The following is a 16,675-nucleotide window of genomic DNA, read 5'->3' on the forward strand; positions in this document are numbered from 1 at the left end:
GATCATTTGATCTCTAGGTCTCCCGTCCAGATCCTCTTTGGCCTCATCTGGTGGTAGTTTGGCCACCTATTTGAAATTATCTTATAGTATCAGTACTGTTGTCTCCATCATAAAAAACCACCTCCACAACTGGCACTAGTATATGCACTTCCTGAAAATTTTATCAGATTGGCCAATATTTATGGGGACTGAACTATTTTCCCTCCCATAGTGGTAGTTTAGTAAGCCAAGGGTTGAGGCATGTTTGCCTCAATTGACATGAAAAAGAAAATTAAAAGTAGCTTGCATTTCTGTGTGTAAAGTTCCCTTTGGAAACTACTTATTATTGGAGAAACTCTCAATGTCCCCATCTTATAAGTAGCAGCACAGATGTGAATAGATTCATATGTTTTTCCAAGTAACGAGCACAGATTATTTATGCCTCCTTACATATCATTCATCTCTTTGCAGGTCGAATTTGAGTGGCTTAGGCAGTTTTGGTTTCAGGGCAAACGCTATAGGAAGTGCACTGATTGGTGGCTTGAACCAATGGCTAAATTGGAAGAATTTTGGAAAAAGATGGAGTTTATGGTAAGTACTAGCAAATAACCTACGGCTCTTAAGAACCTAATTCTGCAGATGCATTGCATGCAGAACCCATTGTAACTGCGTGGTAGAATCAGGTTTTAAATTTTCAGTATTTGTGTGCTCTCTATAATGCCAGTGCTTCCTTCCAATCCCACAGTAAAGCAGGAGAGGGAATAAAACAGCAAAACAAAATGAACAAAACCAAAAAACAACAGGACATGTTGCTTAGTGTCCATTTTGACTACTCTAAAGTATGATGTCAAAGTACTGGGTTATTACTTAATAACAATTTGTCTTCACAGGAAATTTTCAGCACTATCCCCATATAGCACCAAGGCAGCTAGCTCTACTGGTCTGCAGGTAAAAACATCTCAATGCAGTTTCACCAGTGCTTGTGCTAGACCAAGACTAGAGAAGAATGCTAGTGAATGCAAGGCTAAATAGTGTCTTGAGCAATGCTACTTGAGTGGCTAAGATCACTATGTCCTTTGAAAATATATCCCTGCCCTTGTCTACACTGGGGATTTGCATTGGTGGCCAGCCATTGATGTAGCTACACCTGTGCAATCCATGATGTCTTACTGCGAAACTGCTAGAAGACTCTGTTTGTAGTATTGCCCATCTACAAGAAGTTTTTGCACTGGTGACTGGCTGTAGTTGACTGTAACTAGGGCCAGGTCTATGCATGGAAGGATTTGCCAGTAAGATATATTATACTGGTAAAGAGCTCCTAGTGTGGACACAGCTTATACCAGCAAAACTGTCCTTTTCCTGGTATAGTTCTTCTAGCGCCCTGAGTGAAATAAGCTACACCAGCAAAAATGCAGTTTTACTGGTATTAACTGTGTTTACACTAGGGACTTTTGCCAGCACACCAATGGCAATCAGGTATCACACTTCATTACAGTACACACCTGACTGACATAGCTATGTTGGCAAAACTTTGTAGTGTAGACCTGACCTTGGACAAATCCCCACTGTAGACAAGGAGCCTGAATATCTGCTTTGAGTAGTTGTTAGGTTTCCGTGGCATTGAATTTGGACCTGATCCTGAGAGTTGCAGAGTACTGACAACTCATCAATGGTATTTACAGGTACACAGATCAGGCCTCATGTGTAGCTTTCAATTTGAGGAAAGTTTCTTCCTTCACCAACAATAGCAGATAACAGTTCACACTATACCATGAACAGAAAAATGTTTTTGCCTACTGGAGCTCAAGTTCTACATCCTGAGCTTTTTCTGCAGCAATTGGTATCCCAAACACTCAAAACATTACAGAAAACCAGAATGTAGATGTTTGTGCTCCTACCAGCTGCAGAAAGAAATCAGAGAGCCCTGGATTTTACCAGTGAAGAAAGAAGTGATTTGTAACTTTTATTTTTTTTTAATGCATTTGTCTCTCTTTTTTTAAATCCATGCACTCCCAATCTGCTAATGTTTTTGGATCTCAAATGACTTAGCATTTTTAAAAAAGCCTTTCAGTTTATTTTCCCTTGAAATAACTATCTATTTTCTTATAACACAAAGACTTAGTGAGGCAGACGCAAGATTGTTTGATTGTTATTTTTAACCATTGTGTGTTGGGAACATGGAAAAACAGCACACACAGAAATTCTCAAGGGCTAGGTTTTCTGCAATTGGTGTGACATTACCATGTGGCTCTAATTAGAAACATGGTGGCGTCAGTGTATCTCCTTTCAACAGGCCTCAGGATGATATTTATCAGCAAACTGAAGGCTTAGGCCAAGACAGAAGCTGCTTCTAATTTAAATTTTAAAAATTGCTTTAATGTTTTATGATTAATCACAATTAATTTTAGCTATTGAGGGAGACAGTAGAGAATTTTAATTGAGAATGTCTGTTGTTTTGATGAGTCTTTAAGTAAATTTAGTGCTTACTGTATTTGGGACCCAGAAGCAGCCTTTTTCAGTTCTGTTCTTTCTCTTTATACCTGCAGCATGTACCAGTCTTTTAAAAACTGACAGTAGGGGGCATTGTTGAGCTGCAGTTTTAATGTAACAACAATACTGGCCTTGAGAAAATACATAGAAATGTAGCATTAACTGTCAAGAATTATCCCTGTTGCTTCAAGTTATCTGTAATCTCTAAGATTCCATAACACAGGAAATCAATTGTGGGTTAACAAATTCAACAGCAATTTAACATAAAAAGTGCAGTGTTTCGTGCACATTTGGATTCTATCGAAATAAGTTAAATCAAAACAACATTTCTGGAGGTACCTGCCAGTCTACAGTCAATATATTTCTGTAAATTATAATCATTTTAGCTGAATGATTATAAAAAAATCATTTGAGTATAATTTAGAAAAAAATCTAAATTCTGAATGTCTTGCTATTGTTAATTTTGACTGTACAGAAGCACTATTGAGGTTTCCTTCTAAAAGGAAATACTTTAATAAGCAGTGCATTTTTCTTTACCTCTGTTTGAGCCATAAAACTCTTATCATGCATTTTTGCATGTATGTATCTAGAATTTTACAAAAGCAGGTCTTCATCTCTTTGTTTTTTTCTGTTTTCCTGTTTAAAGATAATTTTTAAAAAAAATATTTTTTCCAAAACTACTTCTAATTCTGCTAACTGTAATTGCTCCAGTGTCGCAGAAAATAATAATTCAAAAAGTTTAACCCTATGTTTCCAAACCTCAGGGCTCTATTTAATATTTTTATACATTATAGTAAGCATACAGTTTTATCATAATGTTTATTCCTGGCATTTCTTTCCCTGAGGATAGTTTTACTCAGGGCTCACTCTTGTGATGTAAATGTTAAACCTTTCATTTGAATGACATTCTGATAAAACATCACATTTCCCCATAATATTACCTCATGAATTTATGAGCCCTTAAATCCAAAGCAGGTTGACCAGTCTTCACAGCCCTTCCTCCCCCCTTAAAAATATGAAGGCTATTCAAATGTTTGTATTAAAAAAAAAAAAGTCATCCAAGATTACCACATTATCATGTGCAACATCAGGATAAGTGCTCACTGAATTCAAAGAGAGAGTTACCATTTGAAAGGGACTGTACAAGCTTTGCTTTCTGGGTAAAGAGAAGTCTGAAAAGCTGAAATCTCATGTGATGTGAAGAAGTCTTGCTGTAGCTGTTCTGAGATTCTGGGGAAAGACAATTTGTCTCTCAGGGTCTGATATCATGCAAACCTCACGAACTGACATTTATTTTACCTATAAAAATGTTTAATACTGTACCAAAGCTGTGGGAAAAGAAAGAATTAAAAATAAGGAAATGGAGAAATTCTAAGACTTTTTTTTAACTCTAATGTAAATTTGGTCAAGTAAAATGTAAATCACTGGTATGGTTTTGCTTGTGAAATGAAAAGTGAATCGACATTACACATGAATGACAAATCTTCAAGATTTTTGTTAACATATCTAATGTTCATTTTAAAAAATGAAGACACTAGTAGTGTTGTTTGTCATAAATTGTATTTCCTGCTTTGGCAGACCATTTAGCAATGGAGCAACGTATTTATATAGCAGTTGGCCTTAATAACCTTTATTGACTTTAGTGGGTAAGAGCCAAGACTGGGATTATTAAAATATATCAGTTTCATTGCAGTATAAAAGCACAACATATATAATTATGTTAGGTAGACTAGGCTCCATTTAATCCCACCCATTTATGTAGGGATTTGGCAAGAGGAAGAAAATCATGGCACTAAAATGTACAGAAATATAGAAGTGACTTGGAGTTTTAATAGCATAACTGTTTGTCTACTGTAAAAAGGTCTCACTTGAAGACATGAAACATACAGAAGCTAAGCGTAAGCTTTTGGCATTTAATTGTTAATAAAGTAGTCTAAATTCAGGAAATCTCATACCATTTGTTTTATTGTTTTGGCATGCTTAAACAGTTAATAATGATTAAATGTAGCATACCATTCATTTTAATTTATAAATGTACTGTACATACAGGAATGTATAAATTTTATGTGATTATAAAGAATGAAGTGTCATTCCATGCAGTCTGGTATCTTGAAGCACAACTGTTTCATCTTAGAGGTTCAGGGATTTTTTTTTTTTTTTAGTAACAGTACAACTAATCATGCTCTTCTTGTTGTTCTCATCCTTAATAGTACCCTTCTATCATTCTTTCACTTAAATTGAAATTGGAGAGACAAAATATTTACTTGTTAGATTATTTTTCTTTGTTTCCTTTTTGAATTCTAGTTCATTATTTGCTACTGTTGCTATATATGAAGATATTTCAGAGTTTCTGCTATAAACCACTATTGTCAGGAGCTTATAGATTGGTGGTAAAAATTGAGTCTAGGTTGAAGCTTAAGATATAGAATCTCAGTCCATGACTGTCATATTGTTTATATTTTTCCCAACATTTTAAAAGGTTTAAATGTGTATCAGTGCCAAAATAACTATGATGATCTGTAAGGCAAACAGTCTATCTGAAATCCTCTGAATTTTCTGTTGTTTTGATATTTTTAAACAGATAAAATTAGATTCAAGGAATTGACAGGTTGATTAGTTAATATCTCTTCAGGGCATTGAAAATGTAAAGTGTTATGTAAGTGCCAGATGTTATCAGGATCTGACTTTGACAGCCAAAAGTCAGGAAATTTTGAGTTAAGGCTTAAATTCCATCCCTAACTTTCACATTGTGCTTAGATATTGCAGTTGTCACAGTCCTGTGGTGGAGGGCCTCAGACTGCCAGGTGATCATATTTGCCTACTGAGCTGCAAAACATGGCTACTTAAAGGACTGAATTTCAGCCATAACTCCTGAATTTCTGGGCTTTTCTTATCTGCTTATACCAGACCCTTTAAATAAAGATACTTTTTTTGTTAGGTCAATTTTTATGCATACCAGGATTGAAATGTTCAGAGAAATTTACCCTTACTTAAAAAGCTAATAATGAAATCTGGTATTTTATTAGTTTCTTTTTCTATCCCACTAATTTCTTTGACTCCAGTATTTCCACTCCTCAGAAACGAGAGAGCATGTTCAGCATTGTTTACTGGAGAATCATTAACAAAAATTTTAAAAAATAGTTGTGCACAACATCTTCCTAAAAATATATTTACAATTCTGAGAGAATTCAGATTTTAGCTTCCAAAACAAAATGTGTGCTGAAAGCACAAAGGAGTGTGTTTATGATTCTCTTTGAAGTGTTTTTGCAACAGGATAAGGGAAATTTTAGAAACTGTCTGATAGTGTTCAGGGTAAATACTTAAACCCCTTTAGAGAATTTCACACACAGATACTGTGCAGTAGAAAAAAGGATACTTATGTTTCCTAAAGCTGCTACAGCCTACAGCTTTGTACTTAAAGACAGAGGTGTTGAATAGAATTCTACTGAGGATACATCCAGTGACAATATCTACAGGAACATCAGAGCAAACCAGTGGATAGCACTTTCTATTTTTAACCCTTACATGAGCTGGTTGAGATCTGAGCTCTATTGGTATGAAGCACTTCTAACATTTCTATTACTAACTGGGAATGTTGAGATGAAAAGCCCTGTAACTCTTATGGTATACTTAAAAAACAACTCTTGAAAAAATGAGGGTTGGCATAACCCAGCAAACTCAAAGTTGTGGCCTGGCTACCCTAATTTGTGTGCAATAGGGCATCGGATACATGCCAGGGAGGGAGTTAGGACAATGTTGTGAGGTAAGTGTGTGGTTGGGGGTGGGGGGTTACCTTCAGTTTTAAATTACTAGACTTCTGCTGATTTGTGCTACAAAATTTAATGTTATTTAAATAAGTTTCTCTCTCTCTCTCACTTTTATATGTATATGTATATATATATATACACATCCCAATTCTACAATTAGATTCATGGAATCTGAAATCTGGGCCCATATTGAACCCTGTAGCCTTGACTGGCACTCTGGGCAGGCACAAGACAAGGGTCTGCCTGCACAGATCAAATTGCAGAATCTGTACATGCATGCACATCCACGTATGTATGTGTGTACACATCAGTTTATTGCAATTGTTATGAACTAAGCTAGTCTCCTAACTAAAGAAATTGTACAAAGGTATAGCTAGACATACAGTATGTCTTCAGTGCTTTATACTTCCTCATCAGAGTCAATGGGAATTATATCATAGACTTCAATGGGAGCAGAATCAGGCCTTTAATCATGAGGCTAGCATGGTTTTTATATATATTTACTTTGCTGTATTTATGCTAATATCTTGGCTGAACACATATGCACCACAGTGCATGATCTATCTTTGATTGGTCAGTTATTATTTACCCACTTTTAGAGGCTTATAATTTGTCTGTTGTAGTATTATTGTACTGTCACTTTCAATAGGCTGATTATTGATCCAAAAGCCCATCATAAGTTTTAGAGAGCCATCTTATTGTTTAATTTTATAAATCTGATGAAAGTTGTGACAACTTTCTGCTGAAAATATGTATTAACTTTTATAGAAAATAGCAACACCTGTGTGGCTGAAACTTTTTTTTTAAATTAGACCAATTATTCAGTTTATTAAATACTCAGCCATTTACTTGAAGTATATCAATTAGTTTTGAGTTACAGGGCCACAGGAATGATGAGAAACACAAAACTTCTATTTTGTTTTGTACTCATTACTTAGAAGTGTGTGTATGTGTTTGAGTGTGTGTAATATGTTAAAAGGTATGGTTGTGGGTTAAAAAAAGTTTCTGACCAGAGAAGTTTTTATTATGACAAAGTTATAAACTACGACAAATAAATCAAATGAGTGTGATTCAAATGTCATCATCTGCTGTAATTTTTTCACAATACAGCGAATATTTGTTAAACTCTTTTTTACTACTAGCTCATTTTAGTGACTTGACCATCACTTTGTGATGGGTGTTGCCATTCCCATGCTAGCTGCTAAGGCCAAGTGGAAATTCTGTAACATGGACAGATATAGTTGCATTTTACTCATAATTTGTAAATATGGATGGGAGCAAAAGAGAAGATGCTTGTCTGATGGTCACTATTTCCAGGAACTGTGCAGCTCCTATTCTGTCTGATCCCCAGTCCTCTCTCTTATTAGCAAAATCATAGGTGAATATCTCTTTTTGTAGCTACTACAGGTTTTTTTTTTTGGTTTTTTTTTAGAATTTCATTTATGGTAAAAACCACAGTCTACTTTTTACAGATGAGGAAGTTGAAGCTCAGAATAATTCAGTGACTTGCCATGTAAGGCACTGTGGTCTGGAAATGGGAATCAGGAAACCTGGGATCTTCTAACCCTAGTTCCATCACCAACATTACCAGTGTATAATCTGAGCAAGTAATTTAAGCCTGATTTTCAAAATCTGGTGCCCCCAAGTCAAAATTTCTGTGTCTAAAATAGGTATTTAGGTGGCAAACTTTAAGCACTTTATCAGCCTCAATTTCCACATCTGATTTTTACCATAACCGTAAATATACGGAAATTATGGTAGCTGTAAAAGAACTATTCACTATCATCTTGCCGGTGAGAGAGAAGGTTTGAGTCAGAGAAGATTTGTGTGGGCATGTGGTTTATCCACATGGATCCAATTGTAAAGTAAGGTCCAGTGATGACAAGCTCTGCCTCAAGAGGGCAGTGCGTATGGCAGAGTTCTGCCTGAGTGAATTGAATTGCAGGAATTAGTCCCATATAGCATATCCTGATCATTCCCCATATAAAATCCAGGAATCCATTTCAGTTTCCAGTCCTGGCTCTTATGAGCTCTTGGGCAAGACTTTTCTGCACTTTTCATTTATTTTGCTTACTACACACACTTCCTTTTAGTAATCCTGAAGCTGTAGTCACAATAAAATGCAGCTTATCTATTTAATGTTTACCATGCTGCAGCAGGAAAGTAATTATTGGCTTTTCTCAAATGTCTCTACTTAACATCGGGTTTTGGCAGCCCTCCTTGGACCGCCAGTGAATCTGAACTCAACTCTAAATAATTCTCACAGCAGAGGCTTTATATTAAAGTTTGAGCGTAACAAATCTTCTTAAGTTGTTTTCTGTGTAATAATGTGATTGTTTATCACAATTGGACTAAATGGCATCCCTTTTCATAGGACTCATTTTGAATCTTCTAAAAATAATAGTAATAGCGTGGTTTAAAGACCAGTGACGGGGGTCAATTCACATGTAGTGTCAATGAGAATGGTATCAGTGGAGTTACATCCGTGATGCATTTTCCCCAATACCTAGCAGGTGACATTCAGCCAAATGTGTTGTTGGAGCTAAGGGAAATTGTTACAATTTGTGTTGCCTAGATGTTTAGAATCAATATAGTTATGCAATAGCTAACATGACTCAGATTTACATATGTATGTTTAATGACAACATTTTGGCCTTGTATCTCAAGTGCTGTGCAAATGCTAATTGATAAAGCCTGCCAACATTTCTGTGAGCTTGATAAGTAGCATTCTGGCCATTTTGCAGATGGTGTTGTGGGTCACAGTTTGAATAAGTGAATTGTACAAGTTTACACAGTAATTCAGTGGCGGAGAAAGCAATAGCACTTAGGATTGTCTCATTATCCATTGCACTGCTTTAAGTATTAGGCCTCATCTTCTGTCCTGTTTCACATTTCTGGGTAGTGAAATAGCAGTTCTGAGTTGCAAGCACTTTGCAGTATCAGGCAATTCGCATTTACACCTTTGCACAAAAATAAAGAATGAACATATTGTTTCACTATAATGAGATATATCAATGTAGAAGGATTTGGATGGCAACTATTTTACAAACCACCATGTGCTGATGCTTTTCCCCCAAAGCCATGTCTACACAGAGGTCCATGTTATGCCTCCTGGAATTCCCAGGTGAACAGAGGCAGAGCACCTACTTGAAAACCTTTATCAGAGACCGCTTTCTACCCTCTGTGCACTAGCCATCTCTTCATGGAGAGAGGGACAGAGCCATGGCATCTCCTCTGTGGTGTGTGCTCTCTCAGGACAGCGGGGATGGAGCAAAATACAGACCTTGTAACTCTGTATGGTATTCACATGGACACACAGTGGGAGGTGCACAAGGAACCCTGACTCTAAATTAGTCTGAGACTTGATACTCTTTTTGGAAGGCTTAAAAAATCACTGATAATAAATAATAATATTTTGCACTTGTATAGGTCTTCTCCAGTTACCCCTAAGCAGTATGTTCATTAGTGCAGCAGCATAGTAATTGACATAGTCTCTCTGAGGAACCACAATAAAGGTAGGCTTACTACCCTACTACAGTTTTGAAGATGTACAAAAAATGTGGCAAATGCTTAGCTTCAACTATCTCTCACGTGTTTTATTTATATATAATATGTGTCTACGTATATATCTGTATAGATATAGTTGTCAACCATAGCATTATTGTAATTTCTCTAAGGAACTGTGTCAATCAAAAACTTAAAGCTTGCATGACGATTGTAAGGAAAATGGAGGCTAGAAAGACAGAGAAAATGTTACTGATGAAAATGTTTAAAGAAAACAACAAAAAAAGCCAACTGGGCCCCGGTTTCTCTAAAAAAATGTTACTGTGTAAAACAAGGACACTAAAGGGCTGGTTTCTCAACTCTTTTTTCCTTTGCTTTTCATCTATTAGATGTTCTTGTTAAATCTAAAATATTGTAATTGAATCACAGCATTAAATGGCTTTTCTGACAAAACAGCAGATTTGGGCTCTTTACTGCTGGTTTCAAAAGTAATATATATAGAGAGAGCACAGAGACAAAAATTGAGCACATAGATGTATAATCCCAAAGGAATAAACTGACTTTTGCTAGACAAGCTGAAAGCTGATTAAAATATTTCTCATCCTTTGGGTATGCAACAGCTTTTGATGATGGAGAGCATATTAATATTCAGCTTAGCTGCTTGTCGACACTTCAGACAGGTCCCAGGAAAGAATCTGAAATTGACCAGGTTTTCTCACTGTGCCAGAAATCTTTCTGAGACACAGAGCAGCACCCTTGCACCAGCAGGAGCAAAGATAAGCATTTTGCGTTCCTATTTAGCTACTTTTTTATTTGACTAGAAAATAGCTTTTAGACATTTTGAAACGTTTAAAGAATTATTTTAACAATATGAACTCATTAGATGCAGTGAAGGCAAGACTTTGAACTAAATTTAGCTGAAAACAAAGATGCTATTATCTATTATGTTTAAACCTCTTTGTATGAGCTGTTTGCAGATACACTGACTCAAATGGTAGTATCAGAGACTTAACTATACAGTAATTGCAGTTAGCATAGACCCAGAGATGTGGACTTTTTTGAGTACTATTCTCTCAGTTTGCACTATTCCTTTATAGCACAGTACCTACCTTTCAGGCAAGAAGGGAGTCTTAGCAGTTGATACTTCTGCTCTTTTGCAGGGAGGCTGACAATGTGGGGTGTTGGCTTCTTCCTCTATCTCCCGTGACTGAGTATACTCAGTATCTCTACAAAACATGTAATGTGCTGCATGAGGTGCCTTTAGGATGGCTCCAGGGCTAAATATTTCCTGTAATAGGTGAAAGAGCAAGGCTTAATCAGCTTAGTTAACTTAATTAAACTGTGATTTTTCTTGTGGAACAGCCTAAAGTATAACACATTTATAAATTCTATTACATAGATGAATCCTATGGTTTTTGTAGTCGGTCTGAAAAATGTTGAAATAGATGAAATTTGCCAGTAAATGGACATAATTTAAAAACAGATATAGTTTACTGCGGCTTTCAGTAGATTTTAATGTCAGGATTTAAAGACATTTAAAATCCAGAGGCTTCATTTATTAAGACTTTGGCCAGCTGTATTTTGAGATAATCTCTTACCCATTCTTCCCCAATCTCATCGTCTTCATATGGAGACAACTTGCCATTCATGGATATTACCCTTCCTATGTGCAGTTAGAAGAGTCAATTGATTCTGTGGCACTATCCAACTCTGTTTCTGGACTTGGTGGGGAGAAAGCACTGTTGTGGTATGGTCAAGAGGATGTGCATCTTTTTTCTCCACCAGTCTTTCCAGGTTACCAATACTAAATATGATTAAAAGGTGAACGTAGTTTGAGCTTCATCATCCTCCATGCTGGGAACCCCCTTTTAAAAAGTCAATCTGAGTGTATCCTGGGGGAGCTTTGGCATTATGATTCCAATGAAACCCATCCTGCTAGAGAGCTGGGGAAAGCTGCTTGATTAGAGAGTACAACCTAGTATTCATGGTTTCTAGCCCAGAGCTATTCGTGGCTTGACTTGAACCCTGAGCTGTAATGAAATAAATATTTATTAAAACAAAAAATACAAAAAACCAACAACAAAACTTCCACTTACTATGAATGTGTATGGAAATTCTGTACTGAATATGTTTGTATATACTAATATTTTATCTATTTTTCTCAGAAGGCCACCTTTATTCTTTGCCCATTTATATAAGTAAATAATTAAATGCCAACATACCTATACATACAATTCATAGCAAACAAATGCTCATGTGCATTTTACCTTTGATTACACTGCTCTACAGCCAAAATGCTTCTGAAATAAATGTAGTCAAACTTTACTAATTCTGGGTCACTGAGAACGAAAATGATGCTTAAAATTGTTGATTGGCTCTAGTTTTCAAGATATGCTATTGGGTCAGTATATACGACCCTTGACTTGGGAATGGCGGAGGATAAGTGAGTTATAAAGGGAAGGGATCTCAATTTAAACCAGAAATGACTAAAATACATCTTTGACTGGATCTATGAATAAATCTATGACTGGGTTTGGACAGTACTTGCTTTTTAGGCAAAACAATGAATGATGCAATCTGAAGCTGGTATTGCGTCATCCATGATATGAATTGCATCATGTTATTCCTAGAAGTCATGGATGATGCAATCATAATGAAGCTTATATCACTCTGCTGAACAAATTGCCCTATATCAGCTCTAGAAATCATACAGTGTCGTGCTCTCTTTTTTGTCAGTGTTTGATTTTGCAAAGGGACACATTTCTGTTTAGCCAAAGTGAGCAGAGATGCCTCGTACTTGTGTGAACAGTGCAGATAACTTCTGCTATGTTTGTGGTGAAGTGACTTTTGCATCACAAAAGCTCAGTGTAACCACTATGGTTAAGAAAGCCTATCACCTTTATTTTGGCTGCAAAATTGGAGATCAGGACAAGAGGTGGGCCCCACACATATGCTGCAACACTTGTGCAACAAATCTTCGCCGGTGGTTGAACAGGAAAAGGAAATCTATGCCTTTTGCAGTGCCAATGATTTGGAGAGAGCCAACAGATCATACCAGCAATTGTTACTTCTGCATGGTGCCTCCAGTTGGGAAAGGTGTGTCAAAGAAGAAAAAGTGGACTGTGCATTATCCAAACATTCCATCAGCTATACGCCCAGTACCCCACGGAGAAGGATTGCTGGTTCCTGATGCACCAGAATCATTCTCACAGACTAGGAAGAGGATGAAACTTCTGGTCCTGAACCATCAATGTCACAGGATCCACATTTTCTCCCATCCTCCTCCTCTGAACCACACCTCATAACACAAGGTGAACTGAATGACCTTGTCAGAGATTTGGAACTACCCAAGAGTAAGGCAGAGCTGTTGGGCTCCAGACTACAGCAGTGGAATCTCCTGGCAGGTGATGTTAGGGTTTCCATGTTCCATGACCGTCAAAAGGAGCTTGTCCCATACTTCTTCATGGAAGGTGATCTTGTAGCCTGCAACAACATCGATGGTGTGATGACAGCCCTCAACATCGTTCACGATCCAGGTGAGTGGAGACTGTTCATTGATTCATTGAAGACGAGTCTTAAAGCTGTTTTACTGCATAATGGCAATGTTTTGCCATCAATTCCAGTTGGTCATGCAGTCCATATGAAGGAAACCTATGACAACATGAAACAACTTTTGAGGTGCATAAACTATGACCAACATCAGTGGCAGCTTTGTGGCGATTTGAAGGTTGTTGCTCTCTTGCTTGGTCTGCAGACCGGATACACAAAGTACTGCTGTTTTCTCTGCAAATGGGATAGTCGTGCAAGAGATTCCCACTATATCAAGAAAGATTGGCCACTCCGACAGTCATTGGAGCCTGGGAGGAAAAGTGTTCAGCATCCACCACTTGTTGAATCAAGGAAGATTTTGTTACCACCCTTACGCATCAAGCTGGGTCTGATGAAGAACTTTGTCAAGGCCATTGACAAAACACAAGCAGCTTTCAAGTACCTCCGTGGAAAATTTCCAAGGTTAAGTGAAGCTAAGATAAAGGAAGGTGTCTTTGTTGGTTCTCAGATTCGTGAACTTCTTCGAGGTGATGCATTTGACCATGCACTGCGTGGCAAGGAAAAGACGGCATGGAAAGCCTTCCAGTTAGTGGCAATAAATTTTCTCGGAAACAACAAGGCAGACAACTACAGGTTGTTGGTGGAAAACCTCCTGAAGGCATACAAAAGCCTTGGTTGCAACATGTCACTAAAGATACATTTTTTGCACACTCATCTAGATTTATTTCCACCGAACTGCGGAGCAGTGAGCGACGAGCACGGCGAGCGATTTCACCAGGACATTGCAACAATGGAGAAACGCTGTCAGGGCAAATGGAGCCCATCAATGCTTGCAGACTATTGCTGGACAGTGACAAGAGATGCTCCATTTAATGAATATAAGAGACAAGCCAAGAAGCACCGAGTAGACACTGAATAGGACCAAACTATGTACATAATAGTTTTTTGCCTTTTGTTTCATCATAAATTTTATTTATATAACCCTTTTGCTGATTTTTAAAGTGTTACATAAACAGGACAGGTGAAATATTATCATGTAAAGCAACCATAAACACATGAAAAGACCTAGGTTTACAATTTGTGATTAAAACTCTACTATCTACACAATATACATAGACATAAAATGTAAAAACTTAAATATCTTAGAAACAGTAGCCAATCAGTTGTTTTAATTGTCATATTTGAATTCAGCACATCAAAATACATAATAAATAGCACATTTTATCTCTGAAGCAGACGACTTCTCAAAAATTGTAGACCAGTGTTATGAGCTACCCAACATACAGATAAGTTGCTCTTTGTAACATCTGCCTGTCATAAACCAGTTAAAGATAAGTTTTGTCATGTTAGCATCCAACCAGCAGAGGGAACTAAGATACGTATAAACAGATAGAGGAAACTTTTGTTGCACAACTGGTAGGCAGATGTTAAATGCTAGGACAATGGAGTTGATATGATCTGTTTTCACCCTCTTGCTGTCCGAAGAATTTAGTTGCTATTAGATTTCTGAAATCTCTCCATCATATGACATTACCCTATCATCTATCCCTTTACATTTTTATCTTTATAAGTTGTATAAAGTAGGGCTAAAAATATAGAATTATTTCAATCCTTGACAGGTGTTGGGTGGCTAGTAATTTTCTGTTGTTTTTCACCAGCTATTATTGTAGATATTTGTTCTTGAATAAAGGTCTGATCCTTGATTCTTCTGTAAATTTATAATCCCGTGTTTAAATTGCCACCATTTTTTTGCTATGGAAATATTCCATGATGTCACAAATTCACAGCAGAACCAAATGAGGATTATAAGGGAGAGAGGAAGCCCTTGTTTAAACAACAAATATTTTTGATACTTAGCCAAAATGGCAATGGAAGTTATTTAAAGTATGTTGAAAGGTAATGGATTTTAAAGTAATAAAGATGTAACCAAATGTGTTCCACAGTGCAAAAGTCTTTCATTTAGCATTATGTAAACATAGTTTTTAGTGTTTTAAAATTATATGTATGCTTGTAAAAATGTGTGAATTATTTTGTGAGAGAGTGTAAGGGAGATATAAAATGTGTGTGTTCATACATTTAAGTATTAAGTTGTCCTCCATAATGCAGTGAGTTATTGAATCCTTCTGAACTGATACAATGTTAGTTTCTCATTTTAGTAACCTTCCACTGTTTCTGCATAATTCTATGGGAGACTTCAGCGTTTCTTGATTATATACAGTGTTATAATTTCCTGATGACTAGTTATATTATTTGTAATGCAATGAGTATTAATACTTTGGCAGTTAACACCCTATTTGAGTCACTAGAGGTCAAAGGTATGTTCTTTCATTAGAGCAGTTAGTGAGTTTTTCCTCTTTTATATATCTGTGTTTTTTTCCACTGAAGTTTTTGTGTTTTCTGTTTTATTTGAAAATGACTATACCTTTACTTTTTTATTATTTTTTTATTGTTGTTGTTGTCTACTTCCTTAAGGACCCAGTCTGGTCCGTGCTGTCAATGGAAGTGGGAGCACAATAAGGCTCTATATTCTGTCTGTAACAAGTAGCTCCTCCAGCATTCCATACTAATAAGTAAGGGGGCCAGAAATGGGGCCTTTATAGAAATGGGGGGAGGAGGAGGCAAGGCCAAAGTGCCCCCTCCTTCTTCAACGGTGAGCTAGCTGCCCTCTCTTCTGGTACCACAGCGGCTCCTGGTGGGAAAAAGGTGTAATGGCAGCACCTCCCTGGCCAAATCTTCAGGGGACATGAATTCTGTGCTTGTTTCTTTTGTTAAAAAGTGGATGGGCATGGCTGGCGCTGGTGCTAATAAGTCCTCCTCTCTCCACCAGTGATAGACAGGCAGATGGATGATTTGAAGCTACTTTTTGCAGGAACCACTTCCTGCTCATCCTCTATAGAAGCCGATGCTGTATGTCAAGCTCTCCTCAGGAGTCACTTTAAAGAAAATGCTTGGAATATGGCAAAAATAAAAGGGCCTTTATCAGCTGTTCTGAGTGAAGGAGCCTGTTTATAACATGTAACTGGTCCCCTTACAGGCATCAACATGCAGGCCGCACAGCTCGTAATATGGGTGCCTCCTTCCCTTCTCCAAACTAGCTGTATGACCTTCTGTCTTTTGATGGGACATAAAGAGGAAAGGTAAAATCATTTGTGTCGGCTTCTTCTTGCCCTTCTGCAATTGAGACAGGTAATAGTAATGGGAGATTTGATTATTAGAAATACAGATAGTTAGGTTTGTGATGACCAAGAGAACTGCGTGGTATATTGCTTGCTGGGTGCAAAGGTTGCAGACATCTTGAGACATCTAGACAGACTTATGTGCAGCGCGGGGGAGGAGCCAGTGGTCGTGGTATACAGGCCCAAGCCACAAAAAAAACTGTGCAGGGT

At 37.2% G+C, this 16,675-nt stretch overlaps 1 protein-coding gene across 3 annotated transcripts in view; it reads left to right on the forward strand.

The window, feature by feature from the left end:
- Positions 1-16,675, forward strand: part of FTO (FTO alpha-ketoglutarate dependent dioxygenase) — a 329,085-nt gene that overhangs the window by 111,539 nt on the left and 200,871 nt on the right. For all 3 annotated transcript variants that reach the window (XM_034788562.1, XM_034788563.1, XM_034788561.1), the window contains exon 7: positions 451-570. In XM_034788562.1, the coding sequence (XP_034644453.1) occupies positions 451-570 (120 nt within the window). The remainder of the gene's footprint in view (positions 1-450; positions 571-16,675) is intronic.

Source organism: Trachemys scripta, chromosome 13 (assembly GCF_013100865.1).
Source record: "Trachemys scripta elegans isolate TJP31775 chromosome 13, CAS_Tse_1.0, whole genome shotgun sequence".
Lineage (NCBI taxonomy): Eukaryota > Metazoa > Chordata > Testudines > Emydidae > Trachemys > Trachemys scripta.